This window comes from Megascapheus bottae, chromosome 28, assembly GCF_031878675.1.
Source record: "Megascapheus bottae isolate mThoBot1 chromosome 28, mThoBot2.hap1, whole genome shotgun sequence".
Lineage (NCBI taxonomy): Eukaryota > Metazoa > Chordata > Mammalia > Rodentia > Geomyidae > Megascapheus > Megascapheus bottae.
In genome coordinates, this window is record NC_143536.1 from 12,838,564 (window position 1) to 12,865,967 (window position 27,404).

Consider the following 27,404-nt stretch of genomic DNA (forward strand, 5'->3'; position numbering starts at 1 on the left):
TACCACTGGGGCCACACAATTCCACTTTTATTTGTCGTTGTTTGTTGCTGGTCTATGAGGTTTGAATTCAGGGCCTGGACCCTGGGCCTGTCCTCTTTCACTTTATCACTTTGAGCCACAGCTCCACTTTGGAGATGAAGAGTTTTGTGGATTTCCCTCCCCACCCCACCCTCTCACCTCTGGCTTTGAGCTGCAATCTTTAGCTAGATCTCAGCCTCCTGAGTAACTGGGATTCTAGGCATGAGCCATCCAAGCCTGACCTACAGGAGCTTCTGTTAGCCATCATGACCAGTGACCCACAGAGCCCTCTCCACCGTCCTGCGGGGAGAAGAAGATGGGACAAGTGGGGAGGTCTTGCACTATGAGGTCTGATATTAGGGCGAGGGGAGGGGAGAGGGACGGAGAGATACGGAGACACAGAGAGATCAAGAGATGGAGCCTGTCCATCACCTTGAGGTTCAGAAAGTGAACAGGGCACAGGAAGGGTGAAGGGTAGATTTGAACTTCAGATTTCTCTTTTTCTGATGCCCACGGGCTGCAGCCTGGGCAGGCACCCCTGGCTCACCTCCTACAGGGTCTCCTGATTCGGAACCAGACACCCTCCCATCTTCTAGCTCTGCCCCTCCCCTCCTCTCCAGTCCCGGCCCCTTTAAGAGGCGGGGCTTAGACGTGCCCCGGCCCCGCCCCATCCATGGGCCTCATTTTGTTAAAGGGGCGTGGCTTCCACCGGCCCCGCCCCCGCCCCACCCCGCGGGGCCCTTTAAGAGGCGGGGCTTGGCCGCACGCCCCACGGCTGCACAGAAGCCCGGGACTTCGCTCCGCGGCGCCCAGTCGCGTCAGGGCTCCATCAGCCGCCGCCGCCGCCGCCGCCCGCCCCGAGCCTGAGCCACGATGAGCGGCCGAGTGGGCGACCTGAGTCCCAAACAGCAGGAGGCCCTGGCCAAGGTGAGCCCTGGCCGGGCCCCGCGGGGTGCGCCCCGCCTCGGGGGGGCCCCGGGGTGGGGACTGGGGGTCCCCAGCGGGCGCAGCGGCCGTTTTTTGCCTGGCTCCGGGCCGATGCCCTAGCGCCCCTGCTCCGGGGACCCCGGGAAGTTTGTCCACCGCGGGCCCCCGGCCCCTGAGCGGCCCCTGGCGCTGCCACCTGGGAAGTGTGGTTGCCTGGAAGCCCTCGCGGGCAGCCCGGGCACAAAGGCAACATTGATGCCCGGGGCTGGCAGGGACTGGCAGCCGGGCCTCGGGGTGTGCGCCCCACTTCCCCGAGGTTCCCCCCCCTCCGCTCCCCCCGGAGGGGCCGTGGCCGCTGTGTGACCTTGGGCTCAGCCCGGTCCTTCTCTGTTCGCGCCTTCGTGCACCGGGCTGGTGCGGAAGGCGGACGGGGTCTAATGTGGATGCACTTAGGGATCTTTCCTGGGCCACACGGGGGTGGGGGCGAGGTCGGGCAAACCCCAAACCTCACCTCTGACACCCAGATCCCCGCCTGGCTGGAGAGGAGGAGCCGGCTTGGACTTGGCTTTACCTTGGGCCGGGGCGGGGGTGGGGGGAGAGGCGGGGATGGTGGTTCCAGTGCTGGACTCTTCCTCCATCCTCTCCTCCCAGGTGATTTGGGGGGAAAAGTATTTTGAGCCAGCGTCACTGCGATCCAGACGGCTCCATGGCCAGAAGCAGTGTTCCATTGCTGCCAGAAAGTGGGGTGCCCATGTCTCTTCTATAGGAGCAATGGGGAGAATCTGACTCCAGGGAATCTTCCCCTCCCCACCCCCCCCCCCCCAGTCTGGGCAGGGAGGCTTCAGAGTTTCACTCGCAAGGGAAGTCGGGCAGAGATGGGATTAGGTAGCGATTAAAGGGGACACGGGAGCTGGGTAGGGTTCGTCCTGGCAGAGGGGTGACTTGGTGCCTGTGGCTTGGAGGAGCAGCAGTGGACAGTGATCTGGAAGCCCCTGGGCGCTGCTGGAGGAGGGCAGGGGGGAGGGGAGCTCCAGAGAACCCTGCTGACCTAGGCAAGGGGCAGAGGTGGTTTCTCTGGGGCTGTCCTGTAGGTCAGTGACCAGGGAGAGGTGAGCGGTGGGGACAGGAGGCTTAGGGAGGGCACACCGGGGGCCAGTTCTCCTATACGGAGAGATTGGAAGTGGGTGTGGCTGTCCCTGGGGGTCACTGTCCACCTTTCTTGTTTAGAGAACCACTTTTTTCCTTCTTTTTATGGCTTCCTGCTGTCCCCTGAACTTTTCTTTTTTTTTTTTTGCCAGTCCTGGGCTTGAGCTCAGGGCCTGAGCACTGTCCTTGGACTTTCTCAAGGCTAGAGCTCTACCACTTGAGCCTTAGCACCACTTCTGGTTTTTTCTATGTATGTGGTACCAAGGAATCGAACCTGGGTCTTCATGCATGCTAGGCAAGCACTTTAACCACTAGGCCAAACTCCCGGCCCACTTTTACTTTTCTTTTTTTTTTTTTAACCTTCATCTCCTGTTGCTTTCAGGCCCAGCTCAAATGCCATTTTACAGTCATACAGGGACCATTGTTCCCTTCTACTATTTTTTTCTCCCCCCACCCCTTTTTTTTTCTTCTACCAAGGAGAGGAAGGGGCAGAAGGCCTTGGTGGAAAACTGTGATGGGTAGAGTGTGTGCTCTGGTGTCAAAACAGATCCACATGACCATCTCTGCAATGCTGTTTGACTTTAAATGTGTCACTGAGCCTTCATCCGAAGACTGGGGACACCCCTTGGGATTCTGAGTGAACAGTGAGGGAGACATAGTGCCAAGATCACGTGTGCTGGACCCACACTGACATTTATTGTGGCATGAGCCAGCATGCCCATTTCCCCAGTTAGCCAAGGAACATACCCAACTGCCCAGCCCAGTGCCCACAGGCAAGCCTATGGCAAGGAAAGTGCCCCAGTCTCTTCTTTCCCCTCCTTTGCTGCCCTGCACCGCACACATCACACCTGGCATATAGGCTGGGCATGGGGACAGCCACTCACCCAGCCACCTCTCCTCACAGTTTCGGGAGAATGTTCAGGACATCCTGCCCAACCTGCCCAATCCAGATGACTACTTTCTCCTGCGCTGGCTCCGAGGTGAGGGAAAAGGGACAGGGCTTGGGGGTGGGGGGGGACCCAGGTGCTGGACAGCGGGGGAGGGGGGAGCAGCTGGTGGCTGGACCGGGCAAAGGCTCATTCTGGACAACAAAATGACAACTGGAAACCTACTCCTGACCATCTGAGAATTTGGGGTGGGAGAGTCAGCCTTGCAAGATTGGGACCCTTTTATCTGCGGAGGGTCATTTGGCTAGTTTGAGTATGGATGCTAGTATTGGGACTGGAAATGAACTCAGGACCAGGGCACTCACTGTTGCTTAGGTTTTTCACTCAAGGTTGGTTCTCTACCACTTGAGCCTCAGCCCTACTTCCTGGGGGGGGTGGGGGGGTGGGGGTCTTCTTCTTCCTCTTCTGATTAATTGGAGATAAAAGTCTCAGACTTTTCTGCCCAGGCTGCATCTCAGAACGTTGATCTTCAGATCTCAGCCTCCTGAGTAGCTAGGCTTACAGCTGTGAGCCACCAGCACCCAATTCACTTGGATACTTTAATGCTATGTATGAATCCTACAAAATTATAAATATAAGCTGATAGGTCATGGGAAGCCAAAACATAGGAGGAGCCTAAGTATATTGTCCTGCTGTATACCAAATGAGTTTGTGGACCTTAAATTGTCCGTGGGCTATCTGTGACTCATACGTGCTTGAGTCTAGAAGGTACATGGTAATTAGAAATCCTCAAACCCTACTGGGTAGCTAGGCACCAAAGGCTCACAGAGATCAAGCCACCTGCTTCAAGTCACACCGTGGGCAAGCTGCAGGCAGAGAGGAGATTAAAGTCCCCAATCATTCCCTGTCAACTCTGGACTCCTTTTGTGGAAAGCCAGAGACAGAGCTGAGGCTGGAACTAGAGTCTGGCTGGGCCCTGGTGGCTCATGCCTGGAATCAGCTACTCAGCCAAGATCTGAGGATCGGTGATTGACGTCAGCACATCAGATGAATCGGAGAGACTCTTATCTCCCATTAGCCATCAAAACCACTGGAAATGTTGAGCAGCCTTGAGCAGAAAAAGCCAAGCAAAAGCATGAGAACCTGAGTTCAAGTCCCAGTGCTGGTACAATGGGCTTTGGTCCCTGAGAGAGACTGGCTATTTTACTAGCAGTGGGATCCTGTAAATGGAAACGGGAAGGACTCAGGAGCTCCAGGTTCTGAGTTTTTGTTTTAGCTATACCCTGGCTTAGCAGTGGTACCTAAGGTCAAGGTCAAATATTGAGCCTAGGCAAGACAATAAGACTGAGCTATGTGTGTTGCCTCTAGTTTTAGGGTTAGACTCTTCCCTCTTCTTATGTCATTTAGGTCATATGCCATCCTCCCTTGCCTCTTCTGATAGCTTTTCTTTTCTTTTCAAAAACTTACACAAACTTGGTGGGGAGTTTAGCCTAGTGGTAGAGTGTTTGCCTAGCATGCACAAAGACTCAGGTTCGATTCCTCCACAACACATACATAGAAAAAGCTGAAAGCATTGTTGTGGCTCAAGTGGTAGAGCTCTAGCTTTGAGGAAAGCCCAAGGAGAGTGCTCAGGCCCTGAGTTCAAGCCCCAGGACTTGCTGGGTATCGGTGGCTCACACATGTGATCCTAGGACTTGTGTATATACACACACACACACACACACACACACACACACACACACACACACACACACGCACACGCACGCACGCACGCACACAATTTTTATCACTAGACATAGAAGTAACAACTTAGGGGCCAGGCATTGTAATACTAGATACTAGATACTCAGGAGGCTGCGATCTGAGGATTGTAGTACAAAACTCGACTAAGCAGAAAAGTCTGTGAGACTCTTATCCCCACTTATCCATCAGAAAACCAGAAGTGAAACTGTGACTCATAGTGGTAAAGTGCTAGCCTTGAGCAAGCTAACGCTCAGGGATAGTGCCCAGTCCCTGAATTTAAGCTCCATGACTGACTGACAGAAAAAAGGGAAGGGAGGGAGGGAGGGAGGGAGGGAGGGAACACTACTAGGGGTGAAATCAGCAGGGTTCTATGTTGGGATCTAGACTCAACTCTCCAGATCTTAAAGTACAAGCCAGGCAATTACTCCTCTGTGGATAGCTTCAGCTCATGTCCCAGGAGGACAACCATGCAGTCTCCTTTGCTTTCCAGAAATATAATGAAGCTGGCCTGTTAAAGATGCACCTGAGGGCAGGTGCACCGTGGAGAGCCACGTGGAGCACAGGGAACCAGTCATGTCCCCATTCTCCTATCCCCTACCCCCCAAAAAAAAGAAAAGAAAAAAGCTGTGATCTCACCCAGGAGACGATGGAAGGGTAGCCCGGGGGAGGCTGGAGGAAATTTTGGCCCAGCATTTGCAGAAGTACTGGAGCTAGAAACTGGTGGGTGGGGAGTGGGAAGGCCTTAAAGGGCCAGCTACAAGATGAGCATGTACGGAACTCCTGCTAGGAAGAAGAGGCTGGTGAACAGTTCAGCCAGCTGGTCTCCTAGTCACCTAACGCCCTCTCTACTCTACCCTGATTTCTGGGATAACCCCTTTTTGCCTAAGGGGCCCCTAGTAGTTCAACCAGTACCCAGATCTGGCACAGGCTACAATCTCATGGGAAGCATCAAGAAGAAAGAAAAATGTGGTTGTTCTCCTTTGCCAGATAAGAAAACGAAAGCCCAGAGAGGGGAGGGATTTCACCCAAAGGCACACAGCTACTGCAGAGCAGAATTAGGGCAAAGCCTAGGGCTTGAGATTCTGCAGCTGTTCCTGCAAATTCATGTAAACTTTTTTTTTTTCCAATCTTGGGGCTTGAATTCAGGCCTTGTCACTGTCCTTGAGTCTGTGCTCAAGGCTAGCACACTACCACTTGAGCCACAGTACTTCTTCTGGGGTTTCCTGAATAGTTTCTTGGAAATAGAAGTCATCTCATGGACATTTCTTCCTGGGCTGGCATCCAACCACAATGCTCAGATCTCAGCCTCCTGAGTAGCTAGGATCACATGTGTGAGCCACCGATACCCAGCAAAGTTTCTTTTTGTAACCAGGTGCCAGTGGCTCAAGCTTGTAATCCTAGCTACTCAGGAGGCTGAGATCTAAGCATTGAGGTTCAAAGCCAGCCTGGGCAGGAAAGTTTGCGAGACTTGGTTTTTCGTGGCTTTTTGATGTTTAAATGGAGCTAAGTCCAGATTTGGAGCTCTGGCTCAAATGGTAGAGCATTAGCATCAAGCAAAAAAGCTCAGGGACAGTACCTAGGCTCTGAGTTCAAGCCCCAGGGTGGGTACACACATATACATATACACGAAAAGCCAACAATAACCAAAAAAACAAAACTGAAAACATCTTCTTGAATGGTGCTGAAGATTGAACCCAGCGTCTTATGCATGCAAGGCAAGCACTCTACCACTGAGCCACATTCCCCAGCTCCAAGCTCTGACCTCTTCAAAAAGAATGTCTCCTTAGTATTTTATTTGTGCCTTACATTTTCTGGGCAGAAGCTCAGGCCTGGTTAGGCCCTATTATGAATTTGAATTAGGGTTGCTGTTGCTTTTAAAAAAGCAAACCCTTTTCTCTTTTTCCCTTTGATTCTAAAATGAGATGTTTGTTAGCCGCCCACAAACAGAATGTCTTTCTCTAACTCAGGTGTGGGCTCGGGGTTCTGTGTTCTACTGGTTTCCAAACATCCAGTAGAGAGACCCAAGTCTCCACTGCTGACCCTGATCTGAGGCTGAGCTCTGGGAGAGGTGGGAAGCAGTGAGGAGGAAGAGCAGATCTTAGTCTCCCACATTTTTTAGGACTAGGGTATGGTCAAACAAGACCCCTGGGTGGCTGCCCTTAGGGCTGGGTTCTCTGGCAGTGTCCCATGCCAGGCTTCCGGCTAACCCCTTGAGAGGAGAGAAGGAGTTGGGAGAGGCCTAACTTAGCAGGCCTGAGGAGTACCAGGTCTGGTGCCAGGAGCAATTCTGGGGGCCTTACAAGACTTGGATGTTGAACCCTGGCAGATAAGGGCTTACTGTCAGAGCTTCCCTTCAGATAAGGCCCCCCTCACAGTTTACCACCACCCCACTCCCTTTTCTCTAAGAAGATAAGAGTGTCCTTTGCCACTTTCTTGGGTCTAGCTTGTCTCATGAGAGGATGTTGTTTTACACCCTTGTAATATGTCTACTTTATTAAATGATGGATGAGAGATGTGTAGTATGCTGCCCAAGGGGGCAGACAGAAGGCTAGAAGACCTTGAGTGCAATGTCACGTTGTATTTCTTTAAATATAGTACCATGTGTGGTGGTACGTGTCTGTAGAGAGGCAGAAATAGGAGGATCGTCGTTGAAGGACAGCCTAGGTTTGAATTTGAAAAACAAACTAAAAGAAAAAAGACTGGAAGTGTGGCTTATGGGGTAGAGCATTCATGATTGAGAAGCCCTGTGTTCAATTCCCAAACCACAAACTTTCCCCACATAAGACGTATTTCCAATGATAGTTTTCAGTACTGTGAGGCACTGGTCAGGGTTTTGTTTGTTTGTTTTTACCAGTACCGAGGCTTGAATTCAGGACCTTGAGCTCTTGCTTAGCTTTTACCTTTTTTTTTTTTTTTTGCCAGTCCTGGGGTTTGAACTCAGGGCCTGAGCACTGTCTTTGGGCTTTGTCAAGGCTAGAGCTCTACCACTTGAACCACAGCACCACTTCAAGCTTTTTCTATGTATGTGTAATGGAGGGATCGAACTTGGGTCTTCCTGCATGAGCTCTACCACTAGGCCAAACTCCCGGCCCCTAGCTTTTATCTTTCCTGGCTGGTGCTCTACCACTTGCTTTCAGTTTCAGGTTGGTTTTTTGTTTGTTTGTTTGTTTGTTTTGCCAGTCCTGGGGCTTGAACTCAGGATCTGGGCACTATCTTTGAGCATTTTTTGCTCAAGGCTAGCACTTCACCACTTGAGCCAGGGCGCCACTTCTGGCTTTTTCCGTGTATTTGGTACTGAGGAATGGAATCCAAGGCTTCACACATGTTAGGCAAGCATTCTCCCACTATGCCACATTCCCAGCCCTGATCCTCCCTTCCCAGCTCCTGAGGAACTAGGATTAAAGGTTTAGAGCCAGGCCTGGATCTCATCAACTACAGTCCAGAGGTCAGGATTCTAGGACTGTCAACATATCCACATGTCAAATAAATATGTTCCATCATTCAGCTGGGAACTATAGGTTCATAGGTCAGAAGGTCAAGTGGGTCAGATTTGGAGCTCAGAAACCCTGCAAAGGTTGGGGCGAAGCTGATTCGACAGATGAAATTTGATAAAGGTGGGGTCACAGGTCCCACCTCTCAGTGGAGGAGGGGAGTCTTATGAGAAGCCAGGTGCAAAGGATTTGGGGGTTTCAGCTGACAGATCTGAGGGCGTGGACTATTGCTATGAAAATTCTTGGGGTTTATTGAAGGAAACAGCACCTGGAGCTATGCTCACCCCCCCCCTATAACTTACTCCAAGAGGGGGCCCTGGAGAGCTGGAGAGAGTCCAAAGGGAAGTTATTTGAATAGTCTTAGGTTGAAGAAAGGGTCCTGGGTTGGCTGTAGGGGAGGATCTAGGGTGATAGAACAGAATTTTCTGGTATCAGGAGAGTTGTCTCTGCAATGTCTCTGTAGTAGATCAAGAATTAAGTGCATGAGCTGGGAGTAGGTGACTCTCACCTGTAATCCTAGCTACACAGGAAGCGGAGATCTGAGGATTGTGGTTTGAAGCCAGCCAGGTCAGAAAAGTCTGTAAGACTCTTATTGTCAGTAAACTACTCAAAAAAAGCCAGAAGTAGTGCTGTGTATCAAGTAGTAAGAATGTTAGCCTTGAGCAAAAGAAGCTCAGGGGCAGTGCCCAGGCCACAGGGCAAGCACAAAAGAAGAAAAAAAGAATTAAGTATAGTTCTGGAGGTGTGGGTCAGATGGAGAGCCCTGAGTTCAAAGCCCAGCAAGGGCTGTAGTGGCCACTCAGATAATCTAGGGAGCACATAGCCTTGGAAACTGGGGGAATCTTTTGTGTTCACATTTGAGCAGGGATTCAGGGACAAGATAAAGCGAAATTTGTGTGTGTGTGTGTGTGTGTGTGTGTGTGTGTGTGTGTGTGTGTATGAGAGAGAGAGAGAGAGAGAGAGAGAGAGAGAGAGAGAGAGAGAGAGAGAGAGAGAGAGAGAGAGAGGGAGAGAGAGAGACAGAAACAAGGACTTGAATTCAAGGCCTTGGCTTTTTTTTTTACTCAAGGGTAACACTACCACAGCTCTTCTTCTGGCAGGTTTACTAGAGAGAAGTCTTGGTGACTTTTCTGCTAGGCTGGCCTTGAACCTTGATCCTCAGATCTCGGCCTACTAAGTAGCTGGGATTCCAAGCATGGGGGCTCAGTGGTTGAGTGCTCCCCCAGCATGCATGAAGTCCTGGGTTTGATTCCTCAGTACCAAATAAACAGAAAAAGTCAGAAGTGGCTCAAGTAGTAGAGTACTAGCCTTGAGCAAAAGAAGCTCAAAGACAGTGCCCAGGTCCTGAGTTCAGTCCCTGGTGGCGGGGGTGGGGTGGAAAGGGTTACAAACATGAACCACTGGTGCATGGCATTAGTCTAGAAAATGCAGATTTTGTCTGTGGTTTTTTTTTTTGTTTGTTTGTTTTGTTTTGTTTTGTTTTTTTGCCAGTCCTGGAGCTTGAACTCATGTCTAAGCACTGTCCTTGGACTTTCTCAAGGCTAGAGCTCTACCATTTAAGCCGTAGTACCACTTCTGGCTTTTTTCTATGTATGCGGTATGGAGGAATTGAACCCCGGGCTTTGTGCATGCTATACAATCAGTCTACCACTGGGCCAAATTCCCGGCCCTTGGTCCAGAAACTTCTCTGGGAACCTTTTGTATTCCTTTAGGGATATTGGGGTCCTTTAGGGATGTGACAGGACTGGCTGCAGGGATGTTTTAGCACTGTCCCTGCAACATTCATCTTTGAACTTGGGTCAGTTTCTTCAAGCTGGATATTAGACTTGTGGAGTAGATAAAGTTTGTGAGGGGAATGCCAACTGATATGAGGGTGCAGAGTTCACTTTCCCTCGGATGAGATAAAACTCTTCGCCTGATCATATCCAGTGGAAGTGGAATTCTTTTTCTTCTTGTATCAGTATTGAGCACTGTCCTTGGACTTTCTCAAGGCTAGAGCTCTGCCACTTGAGCTTCAGCACCACTTCTGGCTTTTTTTTTTTCTATGTATGTGGTACCGAGGGAATCGAACCCGGGTCTTCATGCATGCCAGTCAAGCACTTTAACCACTAGGCCAAACTCCCAGCCCCCCTCATACTCTTAAGCTTTATTGTTTTACCACTTGAAGCTCTGCTTCTGGCTGGTTAATTGGAGATTTTTTTTTTTTCTGCCCAGCTGGCTTTGAAATGTGATCCTCCAACCTCAGCCTCCTGAGTAGCTAGGATTACACCCACTGGGATAAAAATATTCTTTGACATGCTGGTTGCAGTGCTCCCCCACCCCCAACTTGTCCTGTTCTGCTCACAAACACTGTGGCTGCGATGTTCCACAAGCCTTCAGTGACCCTCACATTAGCTTCTGACTGTGGGGTGATCTGAGTTAGCTGGGGTGACGCCCAGGCTGGGAGCAGGTTTCTCCCCACACTCTTGGGACACTGGGTCTGTTAGCCTAATGCTGCTCATGTCTTCCTGTTACAGCGAGAAGCTTTGACCTGCAGAAGTCAGAGGCCATGCTCCGGAAGGTGAGATCCAATTGGCTGGGTTTTTTTGTTTGGGGTTTTTTTTTTTTTTGGTCATGGGGCTTGAACTCTGGGCCTGGGCGCTGTCTCTGAGTTCTTCAGCTCAAGGCTACTGCCCTAACCCTTGAACCACAGGCCCACTTGCTGTTTTGTGATTAATTGGAGATAAGAGTCTCACATTCTTCAGTGCCCAGGCTGGCTTTGAACTGTGATCCTCAGATCTTAGCCTCCTGAGTAGCTAGGATTACAGGCGTGAGCCACCGTGCCTGGCTCCCAATTGGCTCTTACTCCTTCCGTTACCTCTTGTTCACCAATCAGAATCTTACCTTCTTCAGTTACCTCTCCCCTCCCACCCTGATCCATCACCGCCAAGAGCCCATCTCTGGGACAAGGCAAATCCTTTCCTGCAAAGGCAAGATTTTCTTAGTTCTCAGCTAGCCAAAGAAGATTGTCTGTTCCCAGTTGCTGAGACATTTAAAATGCACAAGGTCTTTTTCTTTGTCGTGATCACCTGTGGTCTGGTGGTCAATTCATGCTGTCACTTGCTGCTATATGTTTGTTAAGGTGCTCACCTCCTGCTCTGTGTGTGTGTGTGTGTGTGTGTGTGTGTGTGTGTGTGTGGCCACTGTCCCTGAGATTTTTAACTAAGGGTTAGCACTCTACCACTTGAATAACAGCTTCACTTCCTGTTTTTGTTTTTGTTTGTTTGTTTTGTTTTGTTTTTGGTGGTTAAGTGGAGATAAGAATTTCACAGACTTTTCTGCCTGGCTGACTTCAAACTATGATCCTCAGATCTCAGCCTCTTGAGTAGCTAGGATTCCAGGCATGAGCCACGGGCACTTGGCTTTTACCTCCAGTTTTTGTTTTGCCATTCTTGGGGCTTGAACTGTCCTTGGACACTTTTAGCTGAAGGCTAGCCCTCTGCCACTTGTGCCACAGCACTACTTCTGGCTTTTTCTGTGTATGTGGTACCCAGGAATTGAACCCAGGGCTTCAAGCATGCTAGGCGAGCACTCTCCCACTAGGCTATGCTCCCAGCCCCTTATCTTCTGTTTTTTAAAAAAGTTTCTGATTATGTGTATTACAGCATGTGGAGTTCCGGAAGCAAAAGGATATCAATAACATCAAGAGCTGGCAGCCTCCTGAGGTGAGGCCCAATCCCCTACCCTCCGCCATCTCCATTCTCAGCCCATTGGATTGTGAGGGAGCTGGAGTTCTGGTTGGGTATCCATTGGTGTCCAGGGAAAGACCACTGAGGCCACACTGAAGCACTGTGATGCTGGGAAGCCGTGGGGACTCAGGCCTGCCTACCAGCTGTGTCATTTGTGTCTTTGCCCAGGTGATCCAGCAGTATCTGGCTGGGGGAATGTGTGGCTATGACCTGGATGGCTGCCCAGTCTGGTATGATATCATTGGGCCTCTGGATGCCAAAGGACTGCTGTTCTCAGCCACCAAACAAGACCTGCTCAGGACCAAAATGAGGGACTGTGAATTGCTTCTGCAGGAGTGTGCCAGGCAATCCACCAAGGTGGGTAACCGACAGGGGGCCTGCCACAGTCAAGGGCAAGGGGTGCTGCATGTTGGTGGCTCACCTAGTAATCCTAACTACCAGGGAGCCTAAGATATGCGAACCGTGCAAGGTGCCTGCCTGGACAGTAAGACCCTATCTCAAAAGTAACTAGCAGGAAAGAGGGCTCAAGGTATGGTTCAGTGGTTAGAGTGCCTGCCTAGCAAGTACAAGGATGTGAGTTCAAATCTCAGGATCATTAAAAAACAGCAGGGTGTAATACAGTCTGTCTTTTATGCTTTCTATTTTACTGAAATGTCAAAAGCTTAGGGATGGACACACTATTGCCATGTTTTTCTTTAGTGGAACCAGAGCTTTCATGTATGTTAGGTGAGTACTCTATTACTTCATTTCCACCCTGTCCTGTCAGATTTACATTTTGCCAAGTAAAGAGTGCCGGTGAGGTGGCTCATGCCTATAATCCTAGCTACTCGGAAGGCTAAGATCTGAGGATCATGGTTCAAAGCCAGCCCAGGCACTAAAGAATGTGAGACTCTTATCTCCAGTTAACCACCAGAAAACTGGAAGTGGCACTGTGGCTCAAGGGGTAGGGCAGTAGCCTTGAGCTGAAGAGCTGAAAGACAGCACCCGGGTCTAGAATTCAAATCCCATGACTAACAAAACAAATCGTCACAAAGCAGAATTGGCTCAAATGGTAGAGCACTACCTAACAAGCAGAAGCCTTAAGTACAAACCCTAGCATCACACACACACACACACACATGCATGCACATTTATACATACACACCACACCCTCTACCCACCTAAACTGACTAGCTGGAATGTAGCCCAATGGGTAGAATACTTGTTTAGCATGCAGGAAGCCAAGGGTTTGAGCCCTAAACACTGTGAACAAACAATTTTTTTGCTTTTTTGTTTTTTTGGTCAGTTGTAGGGCTTGAACTTAGGGCCTGGGCACTGTTGCTGAGCCTCTTTGTGCTCAAGGCTAGCACTCTACCACTTTAGCCATGGCACCACTTCTGTTTTTTCAGTAGTAAATTTGGAGCTAAGTCTCACAGGGGGGCCGGAGTGTGGTCTAGTGGTAGAGTGCCTGCCTAGCATGCACAAAGCCCCTGGTTCAATTCCTTGGGATCACGTACACAGAAGAAGCCAGAAGTGGTGCTGTAGCTCAAGTGCTAGAGCCCTAGCCTTGAACAAGGACAGTGCCCAGGCCCTGAGTTCAAGCCCCAAGAGGACTAGCAAAAACCAAAAACAAGTCTCACAGGGACTTTTTTTTTTTTTTTGCCAGCCTTGGGACTTGAACTTGGTCTGAGCACTGTCCTTGGGTTTTCTCAAGGCTAGAGCCCTACCACTTGAACCACAGCACCACTTCTAGCCTTTTATTTTATTTATTTTTTTGTTTTGGTTTTTTGCCAGTCCTGGGGTTTGAACTCAAGGCCTGGGTACTGTCCTTGGACACTTTTGCTCAAGGCTAGTGCTCTGCCACTTGAGCTACAGCACCACTTTGGCATTTTTCTGAATATATGGTACCAGGGAATCAAATTTAGGGCTTCATGCATGCTAGGTGAGCTCTCTACCACTAGGCTACACTTCAGGCCCCACTTGGGGTTTATACTTGGGCTTTCTCAAGGCTAGAACTCTACCACTTGAGCCACAGCACCACTTCCGGCTTTTTCTATGTATGTGGTACCAAGGGATTGTACGTGGGTCTTCGTGCATGCTAGGCAAGCACTTTACCATTAGACCATGCTCCTGGGCCTCACAGGGACTTTAATAGGACAGGTGATATCTCATCATGGATCACCCATTCGTGGACACGTGTTTGTTTGTTTGTTTTGTTTTTGCCAGTCCTGGGCTTGAGCTCAGGACCTGAGCACTATCCTTGGACTTTCTCAAGGATAGAGCTCTACCACTTGAGCCTGGGCACCACTTCCAGCTTTTTTTCTATATGTGGTACCAAGGAATCAAACCCAGATCTTCATGCATGCTAGGCAAGCACTTTAACCACTAGGCCAACTCCTGGCCCCGACAAGTGTTTTGATACCATTCAGATTGTGTGCTTTTCTAGGTCAGAGGCCAGAACCACTGATGACTAAAAAAAAAAAAGAGTCTGAGGAGCAAGCTAGAGCTGTCATTCTTGCCTCTTTTTCTCCTTTCTTCTTTTCAGCAGTTGCAAAGATTCAGTACAATATTGGTGTGTGTGTGTGTGTGTGTGTGTGTGTGTGTGTGTGTGTGTGTACTATTGGTACTGGGGTTGAGCTCAGAACCTCACACTTCCTATGCAAGGCCCCTTACCACTTGAGCAACACTACTTTGGGTCCTTTTGATTTTTGCGGTTTGTATTTTAGATTAGGTTAGCCTTGAACCATGATCCTTCTACCTCTGCCTCCTGAGTAGCTAGCTGCCCTACACATCTGTACCACCACGCCCAGCTTATTATTATTTTGGTTGGTCATGGGGCTTGAACTCAGCCTTGTGCTGTTCTTGAGCTCTTTTTGCTCAAGGCTAGTGCTCTACCACTTTGAGCCACAGTGCCTCTTCTGGTTTTCTGGTGGTTCATTAGAGAAAAGAATCTCATGGACTTTCCTTCCTGGGTGACTTTGAGCCTTGATCCTCAGATATCAGCCTCCGGAGTAGCTAGGATTACAGGCGTGAGCCATCAGCACCCAGCTCCCTGGCTTATTTTTGAGTTGGGGTCACACATATTTTTTGCCTACATTGCTCTTAAACTCCACCTCTCAAGTATCTGGGATCACAGGCCACCATGCTCAGGTAAATTTGGGACTTTTCAGATGGTCATTTGCATACATTCCCCGAGAACTTACTGAGAACAGAGATACCAGGGAAGGAGTGGAATGCAGGAGGGGTTTGATCTGGATGCACCGATAGGGCTTAGATTATTACACAGAGCATCGGTGCCCAGATGAAAAGTGGCACAGGCCTGGATGTTACCTGAGTGCTGCTCCCAGAACACCATGACTGAGAGGAGAAGAGGCCACCAGGTGAGCCTGTGGGACAGAAGAGACCTCAGATGTAATCAAGAGCCACTCGGTCGTTTAACAGATGAGAACAGGGAGATCCAGATGGGAGGTTTGACCTGCCTAGGCCCCAGTTCTAGCCTGGGATTATCTCCATTTGGAAAAAAACCCGGGCCCTGCTCAGACCTGATCTGGTTGTTCTGTGGATGCTGGGTTCAGTTAGCACTGACCCCTAACGAAGGGCTGGGTCTCCTGACATTGAACTGTCTGTTTCCCTGTAGCTGGGGAAGAAAATCGAGACCCTCACCATGATTTACGACTGTGAGGGCCTTGGCCTCAAGCATCTCTGGAAACCTGCAGTAGAAGCCTACGGCGAGGTGAGTGGCAAAGTGGTAAAGTGGGGACCCCTCAGCTAGGCTGCCCCAAGGGGATGAGGGCGGAGATGGGGGCAGATTGCAGCTGGGAGGAAGCAGGGCCTGTTTTCCTGCTGGAACCACAGTGATTTTGCTTCCACAGTTTCTCTGCATGTTTGAGGAAAATTATCCTGAAACACTGAAGCGTCTGTTTGTTGTTAAAGGTAAGTTGGGAATTTCCAGTAATGAAGCCAAATGGGAAAAAGAGGCAAAAACAAAACAAACAGCCCTCTCCCCCAAACTAAAAAACTTACATGGAGCCCGGTGCCAGTTGTCTGACACCTGTCATCCTAGCTACTCAGGAGGCTGTCATCTGAGGATCACAGTTCAAAGCCAGCCCGGGCAAGAAAATCTTAGGCTTGTATCTCCAATGAACCACCAGAAAAAGGTAGAAGTGGAGGTATTGTTCAAGTGGTAGAGCCTTAAGGGAATAAGCTAAGGGACAGCACAATGCCCTGAGTTCAAGCCCTAATACAGGCATCACACACACACACACACACACACACACACACACACACACACACACACACACGAACGATTGCTTAGGGTAGACTGAGTAAACGACTAAACATGTCTTTGTGTTTAGTGTTTGTGATGTCCCTTGAGCCTCCAGGCCCAGTGACAAAAGAAGAGGGGCCCTGGCTATGTCTAATCCGGGAAAGACCTCAAACTGATACCCACTGGAGCCTCACTGCCAGGCTGCCTGTGTGCTCGACCCAGAGCCAGGACACCTGTGGCCCAGTGTGGGGTGGGAGCACTGTGGACAGATGGGCTGTGGATGACGTGGTTAGTGACTAACTGACCCCAGCCTCATTTGGCGTGGTCTGTGTTCCAGCCCCCAAGCTGTTTCCTGTGGCCTACAACCTCATCAAACCCTTCCTTAGCGAGGACACTCGGAAGAAGATCATGGTCCTTGGAGGTGAGTGGTCACAGCTTGACTCCTAGCTCCACCAGTTGCTCTGCAGCCCAGATTGGCTCCAACTCCAGTAGTGTGGCCATGGCTTTGCATTTTCACACTCATGACTGGTGTTCTACCACTTGAACCATGCCTCCGGTCTGACTTCTTTGCTGACGAACTGGAGACAGAGTCTTGGGAACTTGCCTGCCTGAGCTGGCTTTGAAGCACAATCCTCCAGGTCTCAGCCTCTTTTGTAGCTGGGATTCCAGACGTGAGCCACTGGTGCCTAGCTTCCTATTTGCTTCCATAAGAACTTTGGGTTTTTTTGTTTGTTTGCTTCTGGTTTTTTTTCCTCAGACAATCTAGATGCAGGAACAGGGGCTTGCCATTGTAGGTTCAAAGATGAAGGGAACTCCAGACCTTGTCCTTAAGGAGCTTGCAGTCTTGTAGGAGAGAGGCGACCTGTGGAGGGAAAGCTGAAATACAAACTGGGAGACAGGAACAAGCGAATTGAGAAGGTGCCATGTAGGACAAGGGTGCTTTTGGCTGAGGGCAGTTGGGAGCAGCCCCATCTTCCAGGCACCTTGTCTATGCCAGGCCCTGGGCCAGGTGCTAGGCTGCCAAGATCATTAGGCTTTCAGGGAAGGGAAGATACAAATAGATGTTTATCAGCCTAGGGTGATAAAAAGAAGACAGGGGGAGACTGCCCCAGAGTGCCAAGCACAAGCACCTGACCTGAACAGGGGAGAGGCCAGTGGATACTTCAGCTGGGTGTTGTGGGATGAATAGGAGTTGGCCACAGGGAGCAAACTGGAAGCTGCTTGGCACAAGGGGTAGGGGGACACAGAGTAAAGCCCTCCCTTGTGATGGTTCATGGGAATGGGGGGCAAGGGAGTCAGTGAGATATGGGTAAATGGGGGCCTGGGAGCCAGGTGGCAGAGAATCTGGGACAATTGGGACAGGACAATCCAGGCCTGGGAACCAGAGAATTCTGGGGGAGAAAACAAAACAACCACAATGAGATTTTTCTAAAAACTGCTCTGTTGTACTGGCAAGATTGTGAAAGACAGGGCTGCAGCTGTGTCAAAGTGATAGTACACTTGCCTAGCATGCTCGAAGCCCTGGATTCAATCCCAGTCCTGAAAACAAAACAAAAGAACAACAAAAACCCCACCAGATGCTGAAGAGTAGATACCACCATGGACTTGTGTGCCGGGCTGGCTTTGAACTGCCATCCTCAGATCTCAGCTTCCTGAGTGGCTAGAATTATAGGTGTGAGCCACCAGTGCCTGGCTCTCTTTTTTTTTTTTTTGTGGGTTATGGGGCTTGAACTCTGGGCCTGTTCACTGTCCCTGAACTCTTCAGGATAGCGCGCTATTCTTGAGCTACAGTCCTTTTCACGGATTAATCAGAGATAAAGAGTTTCTCGGTCTTTAATGCCCAGCCTGGCTTTGAACCTTGATCCTCAGATCTCAGCCTTCTGAGTAGCTAGGATTACAGGTGTGAGCCACCACCCCTGGCCTGGCTCTTTTTTTTAATGGTAGTATTGGGGCTTGAACTCAGGAGCTGGGCACTAGCTTTCCCTTGCCTTTTCTCTCAAAGTTGGCACTCTACCACTTGAACCCACAGTTCCGCTTCTGACTTTTTACTGGTTGATTGGAGAGTCTTATAGATTTTCCTGCCTAGGTTGCTTCAAACCTCAATCCTTGGATTTCAACATCCTAAGTAGATAAGATTACAGGTGTGAGCCACTGGCACCTGGCTAGATTCTGCCTCTTGTTACCTGTTCCTCTCCCCATAAGATGACAGCAAGAACTCTTCTCACCTTAGTCCAGATCTCCAGCTGAGCTGGGTGAGGAAGTTTAAAAACAAAAATCAGAGCAGTTGGGCTTGGTGATGCATGTTTATAATCCCAGCACTTGGGAGGCAGAGGCAGGAAGATCTCAAGTTCAAGGCCATATGGTGAGACACCACCTCCCCTATTTAAAAACAAAAACAAAAACAAAAACCAAGAAACAAATCTGGAAATGAAGCCCAGAGGTAGAGTGCTTGCCTGGCATAGACAAAGTCCTGGACAATATCTCCTGACACACACACACACACAGTGCCTAACACTTTTGTGAGTTGCTTCCACCCACCATGTGCCCGAGGCAGTTTGGCTTCCTGACAGCGTAGGAGGCTCAGTCTGTTCCCCCACCCACACCTATGAGTCTTTCAGTCACAGCCACCTCGGGCTGGAATGGTTCACCGTTGACAGAGGAGCCGTTCACCCAGGCTTAGCAGTGACATTATGTTCCAGGAGTTGCACTGTCTTGGGTCCAAACATGTGAGCGCCAGCAGACCCCATGGTGTCTATGGCCTCCAGCCAGCAGTATACAGAAGATACGGGCTGTCCTCTCTAGTGGCTCTCTATAGGGCCTATAGAGCTGGCATGAAAGAATGCCAAAAGGCTGCCCTTCAGCTGGGCACTAAAATCCTAGCTCCTCAGGAGGCTGAGATCTGAGGATCTCAGTCTGAAGGCAGCCCTGGGAGAAAAGTTCATGACACAAGTATTTCGAATTAATTAGCAAAAAGCTAGAAGTAGAGTTGGAGCTCAAGTGGTAGAGTGCTAGCTTTGAGTGGGAAAGAAAAACAACAATAAATGAGAGCTCCAGGCCCTGAGTTCAAGCCCCAGCCCCAGTACTGGCATATAAACATAAATAAATAGTACTTAGCTGATATTTATGAATTTGGATGTCTGGATGTACTAGAGCTGAACACTTCAATTAGGATAGGGATTAGTTATAAATAAACAGCCAAACAAGATTGGCACCAGTGGCTTGTGCTTGTCATACCGTCTACTCAGAAGGCTGAGATCTGGGTCAGGAGTTTGGCCTAGTGGTAGAGTACTTGCCTAGCATGCGCAAAGACCTGGGTTCAATTCCTCAGTACCACATACATAGAAAACCTGGAAGTGGTGGCTTAAGTGGTAGAGCTCTAGCCTTGAGAAAGCCCAAGGACAGTGCTCAGGCCCTGAGCTCAAGCCCAGGACTGGCCAAAAAAAAAAAAAAGAAGGCTGAGATCTGAGGATAAAGGTTAGAAGCCAGCCTGGACAGGAAAATCCATGAGACTTTTTTTTTTTTTTTGCCAGTCCTGGGGTAGAACACCATCCTTGAGCAGTCATCTCCAGTAATCTCCACCGGTAGGGCCTCATGCAGGGGTGGGGAGCCTCAAAATCACCTGGTACATGACAGGACAGACGCGTGCTTCTCATCGCTCTTTGGCCATCTGCCTTTGTGGATAATTTTGCAGGGCCCACGAGTGATGTTATAAATACCCAAATGGCTCCTGGCAGGAAAAAAAATGGTTCCCCACCCTGCCAGGGGTGGTTTCCTGTCACCATGGCACATGGCACATGTGCAGTTCAATCTAGGCCAGACCCTGTGGCCTGACCCTTCCTGCCTGCCTCTTTGCCTTTCCCTGCTTTCTTTCTCCAGCTTTCTGCTTGTACTTTTTCTTTTTGTTTTTGTTGGCAGTGGGGCTTGAACTCTGGGCCTGGGTGTTGTTCCTGAGCTCTTCAGCTCAAGGCTAAGCATTCTATCACTTGAGTCATAGCACCACTTCAGCTGTTTCTGTGTATGTGGTACTAAGGAATTGAACCTAGGGCTTCCTGAATGCTAGGCAAGCACTCTACCAATAAGCCAAACTCCCAGCCCTGTCCCCCCCCCCACTTTGTTTGTTTTTTGAGACTTTTACTTTAGAGCCAGGGCTGGCCTCAAACTCACAACCCTGCTTCTGCTGGGATTACAGGTGTGCTCTACTGAGCCTGCCTGCTACTTGTAATGTTCAGATTGCTTTCTGGTGGAGTGTGTAAGGTCACTTTACTGTTTACAAAGCCCTCTCAAGTATACTTTAATTCAGCCTCTTCAGAGCCTTACAGGGCAGGAAAATCGAGCTTAGAATGATTTCCTAAGATTACTGAGCTGGACAGAGGCAATCAGGGACAGAAACCCAGGGCTTCTGCTCTAGGGTAGGCCATCTTCTAAGGAAAGGCTTTTGCTCTTGCAAATGTATTGCATGCTCATAACACCTTTATTTATTTTTGCCAGTTCTGGGGCTTGAACTCAGTACCTGGGAACTGTTCCTGAGTTTCTTTTGCCCAAGGCTAGCACTCTACCACTTGAACCACACCAGCACTTCCAGCTTTTTCTGTTTATGTGGTACTGAGGAATCAAACCCAGGGCTTTATGCATGCTAGGCAAGCACTCTACCACTGAGCCACATTCCCAGCCCAACACCCCTTTATTTGGAGACAGGGACTGCTATGCAATTTAGGCTGTCCTTGGACTCTGGATCTTCCTGCCTCTGCCTCCCAAATGCTGAGACTGCAGGCAGATACCACTATGCTCACATCTCCTTGTTTTTCTTCCCCTTTGATGCAGACTGCCAGAGACATGGTGGTGGTTTTCCCCTCCCACTTTGGCGTAGTTAAATCTTACCTAGTAATGACATGTCCCCTGTCCTCTATTTGTGCCAGCAAACTGGAAGGAGGTTTTACTGAAGCATATCAGCCCTGACCAGTTGCCTGTGGAGTATGGTGGCACCATGACAGACCCTGACGGAGACCCCAAGTGCAAATCCAAAGTATGGGATTGCATGCAGGGCTGGGGCGTGAGGAGTGGGGAGGGACAAGAAAGCCTGGCTCTTATCCACATGCCAGTTCACCCCCTGCTCTGCTTCTAGATCAACTACGGGGGCGACATCCCCAAGAAGTATTACGTTCGAGACCAGGTCAAGCAGCAGTACGAGCACAGTGTGCAGGTGGCCCGGGGCTCTTCCCACCAGGTGGAGTACGAGATCCTCTTCCCTGGCTGCGTGCTCAGGTAGGACCAGGATCTGAGCCTGTCATTCCGGGGTGCCCCTTGATGTGGGCTGGGGGTGGGGTGTATCCAAGTCTTAATGGGCTCATGGCCTCTGCAGGTGGCAGTTCATGTCGGAGGGGGCAGACATCGGCTTCGGGGTTTTCCTGAAGACCAAGATGGGGGAGCGGCAGAAGGCCGGGGAGATGACGGAGGTGCTGGCCAGCCAGAGGTACAACGCACACATGGTGCCCGAGGACGGGAGCCTCACCTGCAGTGATCCTGGCACCTGTAAGTTTCTGTCTCAACAACGCTTAAGCCTATGTCTGCTTTCTGTCTTGGGGGGCTCCCTCCACTTTCTCCATGGTTTGGGGGCTCTGGGTTTGAATAGGAAGGGGAGCTCCATCAGCTCACACACCACAGCACACCCAGAGAGGACACCTGGGACTGGAGAGGGGCAGTGACTTTTCCTGGGTGGCCCTGCTGGTTCCCAGTGGGGAGGGGCCTGGAGATGGCGCCCAGGAGCAGGTGAGTCACGTGGTCAACACAGGCTGCTGGCAGGGCCAGGTCTAATTTCCCTGGGTCTGAGACTATGGCTAGATTCTTCCCCTTCCCCTCACCACCATATTTCTTTTGGTGCCAATGGGCTTGAACTCAGGGCCTCTCATTCTCACTCCGCTATTCCACTCAAGGCTGGCACTCTGCCACTTCTAGAGATTTAGGTGGTTAACTGGAGCTAAGAGCCTTACAGATTTGTATCTCTCCTGTCATGTACCAGGTGATTTCGAGGCTCACAGGCTCCCCACCCCTGCTTGAGACCCCATTAGTGGGTTCCTAAGCTTTACCCCAACCCCAACTTCATTTCAGCACCTACTGTTTGACTGTGTTTGGAGGGGAGGTGCAGGGTTGGTTACTGGGGTTTGAGTTTAGACACTGTCTTTTAGCTTTTTTGCTCAAGGATAGTGCTCTACCACTTGAGCCACAGCTTCACTTCTGTTTTGGTTTTGGTGGTTAATTGGGGATAAGTCTCATAGAGGGGAAGCAGTTGAGCCTAGGGATAGAGTGCTTGCCTAGCATGCACAAAGACCCAGGTTCAATTCCTTGGTACCAGGCTGGCTTTGAACTGCAAGCTTCTGATTTCAGCCTCCTGAGTAGGTGGGATTACAGGTGTGAGCTATGGATACCTGACTGCTAGATCTCTCCTAGTGATCCTCTTTCCTGAGAGCCAGTGAGACAGGAATGGCTGGGCAGCTGTGGGGGTCAGGATGCTGACCACAGCCAGACCACAGCCTGGTCTTGACCCCTGAGTGACTCTCACCCAGAGTGTCTCGAGATTGGGAACAGAATGGCAGATATTTGAAGGGGTCTTCAACCTTTCACCACTTTGCAATATTGATTAAAAATCCCTCACCATTTTTTTTTTTTTTGCCAGTCCTGGGGCTAGAACTCTGGGCGTGGGCACTGTCTCTGAGCTCTTCTCTTGAGCCACAGTGCCACTTCTGCTTTTCTAGTGGTTTTTTTGGAGATAAGAGTCTCACGGATGTTTAGTGCCCAGGCTGGTTTTGAACTGGGATCCTCAGATCTCAGCCTCCCGAGTAGCTAAGATTATAGGCATGAGCCACCACACCTGGCTAACCTTTTACTCTTGAAAACCAAAATCCCACGTATCTAGCACAGGCTCTAGGTAATCTGAAATTGTCTGCTTTTCTCAGATTCCCATGGACCCAACAAAAGTTGAGGTGTCCTAGCCAGGAGGACCTCTGGGGGCCACAGGGGCCAGAGACTCCACTTCACTCAGAGCCTAAGCCTCTGATCAACGCCCTCCTTGACTCTGTACTGGGATTAAACTCAGGACCTTGTGCTCTCACTTGTCATTTTTGCTCAGGGCTGATACTCTATCAGATACTTGAGCTACACACAGGTCCAGTTCCAGCTTTTTGGTGATTAGCTGGAGATAACAATCTTCTTTTTCTTTCCCTGTTGGATTTGAACCATGATCTGCAGACTTTTCTGAATAGCTAGGATTACAGGTAAGAGCCACCCAGCTTCTTTCCTTGTTCCTGAGGGCAGAACACTTACCACCCAGTCCTCTCCGTTCTGACACTTGGTCTAAGGAGATCAGAGGACTCCTGGCTTCTTCAGCTTGATTAACCTGGCCAGTGTTCTGTCATCCAGAGCAAGGGGAATATTGGTTGGTATGGGACTTCTGGTAGAAATAGAAACCAAAGAAACAGCTATTACAGGAATACATGGCTATTCTCACTTCATGCCTAGAAGACAAAGTAGATGCTATGTCTGTGGTTGTTCTATTTAGTTATATATTTTATCTGAGGTCACAGAGGGGGAAAGGTTCAGTGTTAAGATGAATACACACAGCGTGAGTGTGTGTGTTTCCTTATTGGGAAAAGTAAGAGACGACCAACACGGGAGGAACAGAGCTAGCATTTTTGGTTTTCCTGCTTAGCTCTCTTGAAGGAGGGTTTGAATGGAAATGGAACAACTTCTCAAAGAAACAGGATCAGATTAAACGCAAGTCTGTTCTGTTGCCAGGGCTTAGAGGCTTCCTCTGCCAACTGTAGGCCCATGTTCTCTTCCCAGAGGAAACCATGGCAAATAGCTCTTGTCTACTATTCCACCAAATTTGTTCCACATCCATAGAAGCAGCACAAAATAAACAGGTCATAGGGCTGGGAATGTGACACAGTGATAGAGTGCTTGCCTAGAATGCATGAGGTCCCGGGTTTGATTCCTCAGTACTGTATAAATGAAAAAATAAAATGGAAAAACAACAACAGAAAAACCCTGCAAGTATGGGTAGACAAACAGCAAAGTAAAAAAAATAAATAAAATTTCCCTTTTCAATCCTGGGGCTTGAACTCAGGACCTGGGCACTGTCCTTGAGCACTTTTGCTCAAGGCTAGCACTCTGTCATTTGAACCACAGCACCACTTCTGGCTTTTTATGTGTATGTGGTACCAAGGAATGGAACCCAGGGCTTCATGCATGCTAGGTAAGCACTCTACTACTAGGCCACATTCCTGGCCCAATTCTTTTCTTTCTTTCTTTTTTTTTTACCAGTCCTGGGCCTTGATCTCAGGGCCTGAGCACTGTCCTTGGGCTTTATCAAGGCTAGAACTCTACCACTCGAGCCACAGCACTACTTTTGGCTTTTTTCTATATATGTGGTACCGAGGAATCGAACCCGGGCTTTTGTGCATGCTAGGCAAGCACTCTGCCAGCTAGGCCAAACTCCTGGCCCCTTCTTTCTTTTTTTAAAATTTATAACTTGCAATCTTTTGTTTTAGCATCAGCTATGGGCTGGGAGCTCACATCTGTAATCCTGTAAATTAGGAGGTTGAGAGCTGAGAAATCCAGGTTTGAAGCCTGGCACTGGTGACTCACACCTGTAAGCCTAGTTATTTAGGAGGCTGAGACCTGGAGGTTCTTGGTTTGAAGACGACCTAGGCAGAAAAGTCTATAAGACTTTATCTCGGATTTAACTAGCAAAAAGCAGGCCTGCAGGCATGGCTTAAATGATAGAGCACCAGCTGGGAGCAAGCAATCACAGCAGGTGTGAAGCCCTGGATTCAAGCCCCAGTCCTGGGTAAACTCTTTCTTTTTCTATCAGAACAGTAGTCCATTATGTGGACCACAGCACCAATTGTTTAAGCAATTTTTCTTTGCACATGTGAGTTTTCCTCATTCTATTATTATGCTTAGGTAAGCAATGAGTCTCTTTGTTCATTTTTCTTTCTGCAGGAAGAATTCCTAGCTCACAAAGTTGGCACAGTATACTTTTTGTCAGAAAGTGAACAGGGCTAAGCTTCTGAGGGCTCAAGTTGGCAAGAAGAAAAGCAGGAATGTGGATGAGAGGGAAATTCTACCTGTCGCTGTGTAGCATGAGACACCCCCCCCTCCCTTGTATCTTATATTAAAGAGTTCTAATACTGAACTTAAGGTTGGGGTAAGGAAAACTTCAATTATATATAACAATTACCAACCCAATAATGTGACACATTCCTAGAAGTAATACAATGGCTATGGCATTATTCTTTCTTTCTTTTTTTTGCCAGTCCTGGGGCATGAACTCAGGATCTGAGCATTGCCGTTGGGCTTTCTCAAGGCTAGAGCTCTACCACTTGAACCACAGCACAGTTTCCAGCTTTTTCTATGTATGTGGTACCAAGGAATCAAACCCGGGTCTTTATGCATGCTAGGCAAGCAGTCTACCACTAGGCTAAACTCCAGGTCTCGGCATTCCTATTTTTTTGTTTTGTTTTTTTTCATATATTTTTTATTGTAATTAACAGAGGGGTTATAGTTATATTCGCCAGATAGAAGGTGCATTACTTCACTTGCTTCTTATAAAGTTATTTATCACTTGAGTAAAAATATACTCATGCCTGTAATCCTAGCTACTCAGGAGGCTAAAATCTGAGGATCTCCGTAAGTCTGCAAGACTCTGGCATTACTATTTTTTTTTTTTTTTTGCCAGTCCTGAGCTTGTCCTTGAACTTTCTCAAGGCTAGAGCTCTACCACTTGAGCCTCAGCACCACTTACGGCTTTTTTCTATGTATGTGGTACCAAGGAATCGAACCCAGGTCTTCGTGCATGCTAGACAAGCACTCTACCACTAGGCCAAACTCCTGGCCCCTGGCATTACTATTTTTATTCCTCCCCCCCCCCCCCCCCCCCGCATACTAGGGCTTGAACTCAGGGCCTCAAAGTCTGGTTTGGCTAACATTCCATCACTTGAGACACAGCTCTATTATTTCCAGCTTTCTGCTAGTTAACTGGATAGAAGAGTCTCACTGACTTAACTGGTCTGGCTTTCAACTATGATCTTCAGATATCAGCCTCCCGAGGAACTAGGATTACAATCATAAGCCTCAGTGCCCAGGTTCTAGTGTCTTTGTGGAGGCCTAATTCATGAACAGCCTGGTCTACAAAGCCATGATTTCTGTTTTCCCACCCTCGTCCAAGCAATTGGAGATGTAATTGCCTCTGTCACTCAGCTGGCTTTGAAACGCAATCCTCAGATCTCAGCCTCCTGAGTAGCTATGAATACAAGTGTGAGCCACCTCACCCGGCTCCTAGACTAATTTTCTAAGTGACCTAAAAGGTCTAGGCCAATTGTCTGTGCTACCTGAATCCCCACTGTCTACCACACCCCTGACTCAGTCAATAAAAATGAACCATAATGGCCACCTCAGAGCTCTCTGTTGGCATTGCCTCAATGTCTGGTTTTCTGCCTCCCTTCAGATGTCCTACGGTTTGACAACACCTACAGCTTCATCCATACCAAGAAGGTCAGTTTCACAGTGGAGGTCCTGCTTCCAGACAAAGCCTCCGAAGAGAAGATGAATCAGCTGGGAGCTGTCACCCCCAAATAGCGCCTCCTCCTCCAGCTGGCTCAGGCCCCCTCAGCATCTCCCTGTTGGTTTCTTCTTAGCAGTCACTTTCTTACAATCCTGCAGCCCCCACCAAAAAAAAAAAAAAAGGTGGGGGGAGCTGGAAGAATGACTTGACTTCAGGCTGGACTGTGAAACTTTCGATCCAGAATCAGGAAGAAGGCAAGAAGCTGGAGTGGGGTTTCCTTGCCTCTCAAATTTATTTTGTCCTCAGAGACTGGCTGTCAAGATAGGGTCTCTGTCCTGTAAGCCTAGGGAGGATGGGGGTGCAGGGACAAAGTTAAGACAAAGCAGGGGAAAGTCAGAGGCCTGAGTCTTCAGGGATGCCATTTGCAGGGGAAGGAGCGGGGAAGTTGCCAACTTCCAAATGAACAGGGAAGCTGAGATCATAATAATGGGTATGGAGGTAGCAAGTTGATTGGCTAGGAGGGCAAAAGAGGCTTTTCCAAACCGTTTTTTTTTTTTTAATCGCAGAGCCGAGTTTATCACAACCCCTTGGCTTTTCCCAAACAGTAGGTAGGAGTGGTTCAAATCAGAGCAGACCTCACCGCGGGAAGGCAGACAGGCC

At 49.3% G+C, this 27,404-nt stretch overlaps 1 protein-coding gene across 1 annotated transcript; it reads left to right on the plus strand.

Annotated features, from left to right (window-relative positions):
- Positions 1 to 837: 837 nt before the first annotated feature.
- Sec14l2 (SEC14 like lipid binding 2) lies at positions 838 to 27,299 on the plus strand. Its single transcript, XM_090320463.1, has 12 exons — positions 838 to 945; positions 2,996 to 3,071; positions 10,729 to 10,772; positions 11,857 to 11,916; positions 12,109 to 12,297; positions 15,557 to 15,652; positions 15,792 to 15,852; positions 16,524 to 16,607; positions 21,103 to 21,209; positions 21,309 to 21,448; positions 21,546 to 21,715; positions 26,688 to 27,299. Exons 1-12 carry the CDS (start codon positions 892 to 894, stop codon positions 26,816 to 26,818), a joined length of 1,212 nt encoding a protein of 403 aa, XP_090176589.1. The 5' UTR covers positions 838 to 891; the 3' UTR covers positions 26,819 to 27,299.
- Positions 27,300 to 27,404: the final 105 nt, after the last annotated feature.

What these genes read in the sequence shown, in the direction of transcription:
- Sec14l2 (XM_090320463.1), top strand. Translation starts at nt 892, where the DNA reads ATGAGCGGCCGAGTGGGCGACCTGAGTCCCAAACAGCAGGAGGCCCTG. An exon ending in CAGAGGCCATGCTCCGGAAG is followed by an intron (nt 10,773 to 11,856) that starts GTGAGATCCAAT and finishes TGTGTATTACAG; the next exon opens with CATGTGGAGTTCCGGAAGCA. An exon ending in GTGCCAGGCAATCCACCAAG is followed by an intron (nt 12,298 to 15,556) that starts GTGGGTAACCGA and finishes GTTTCCCTGTAG; the next exon opens with CTGGGGAAGAAAATCGAGAC.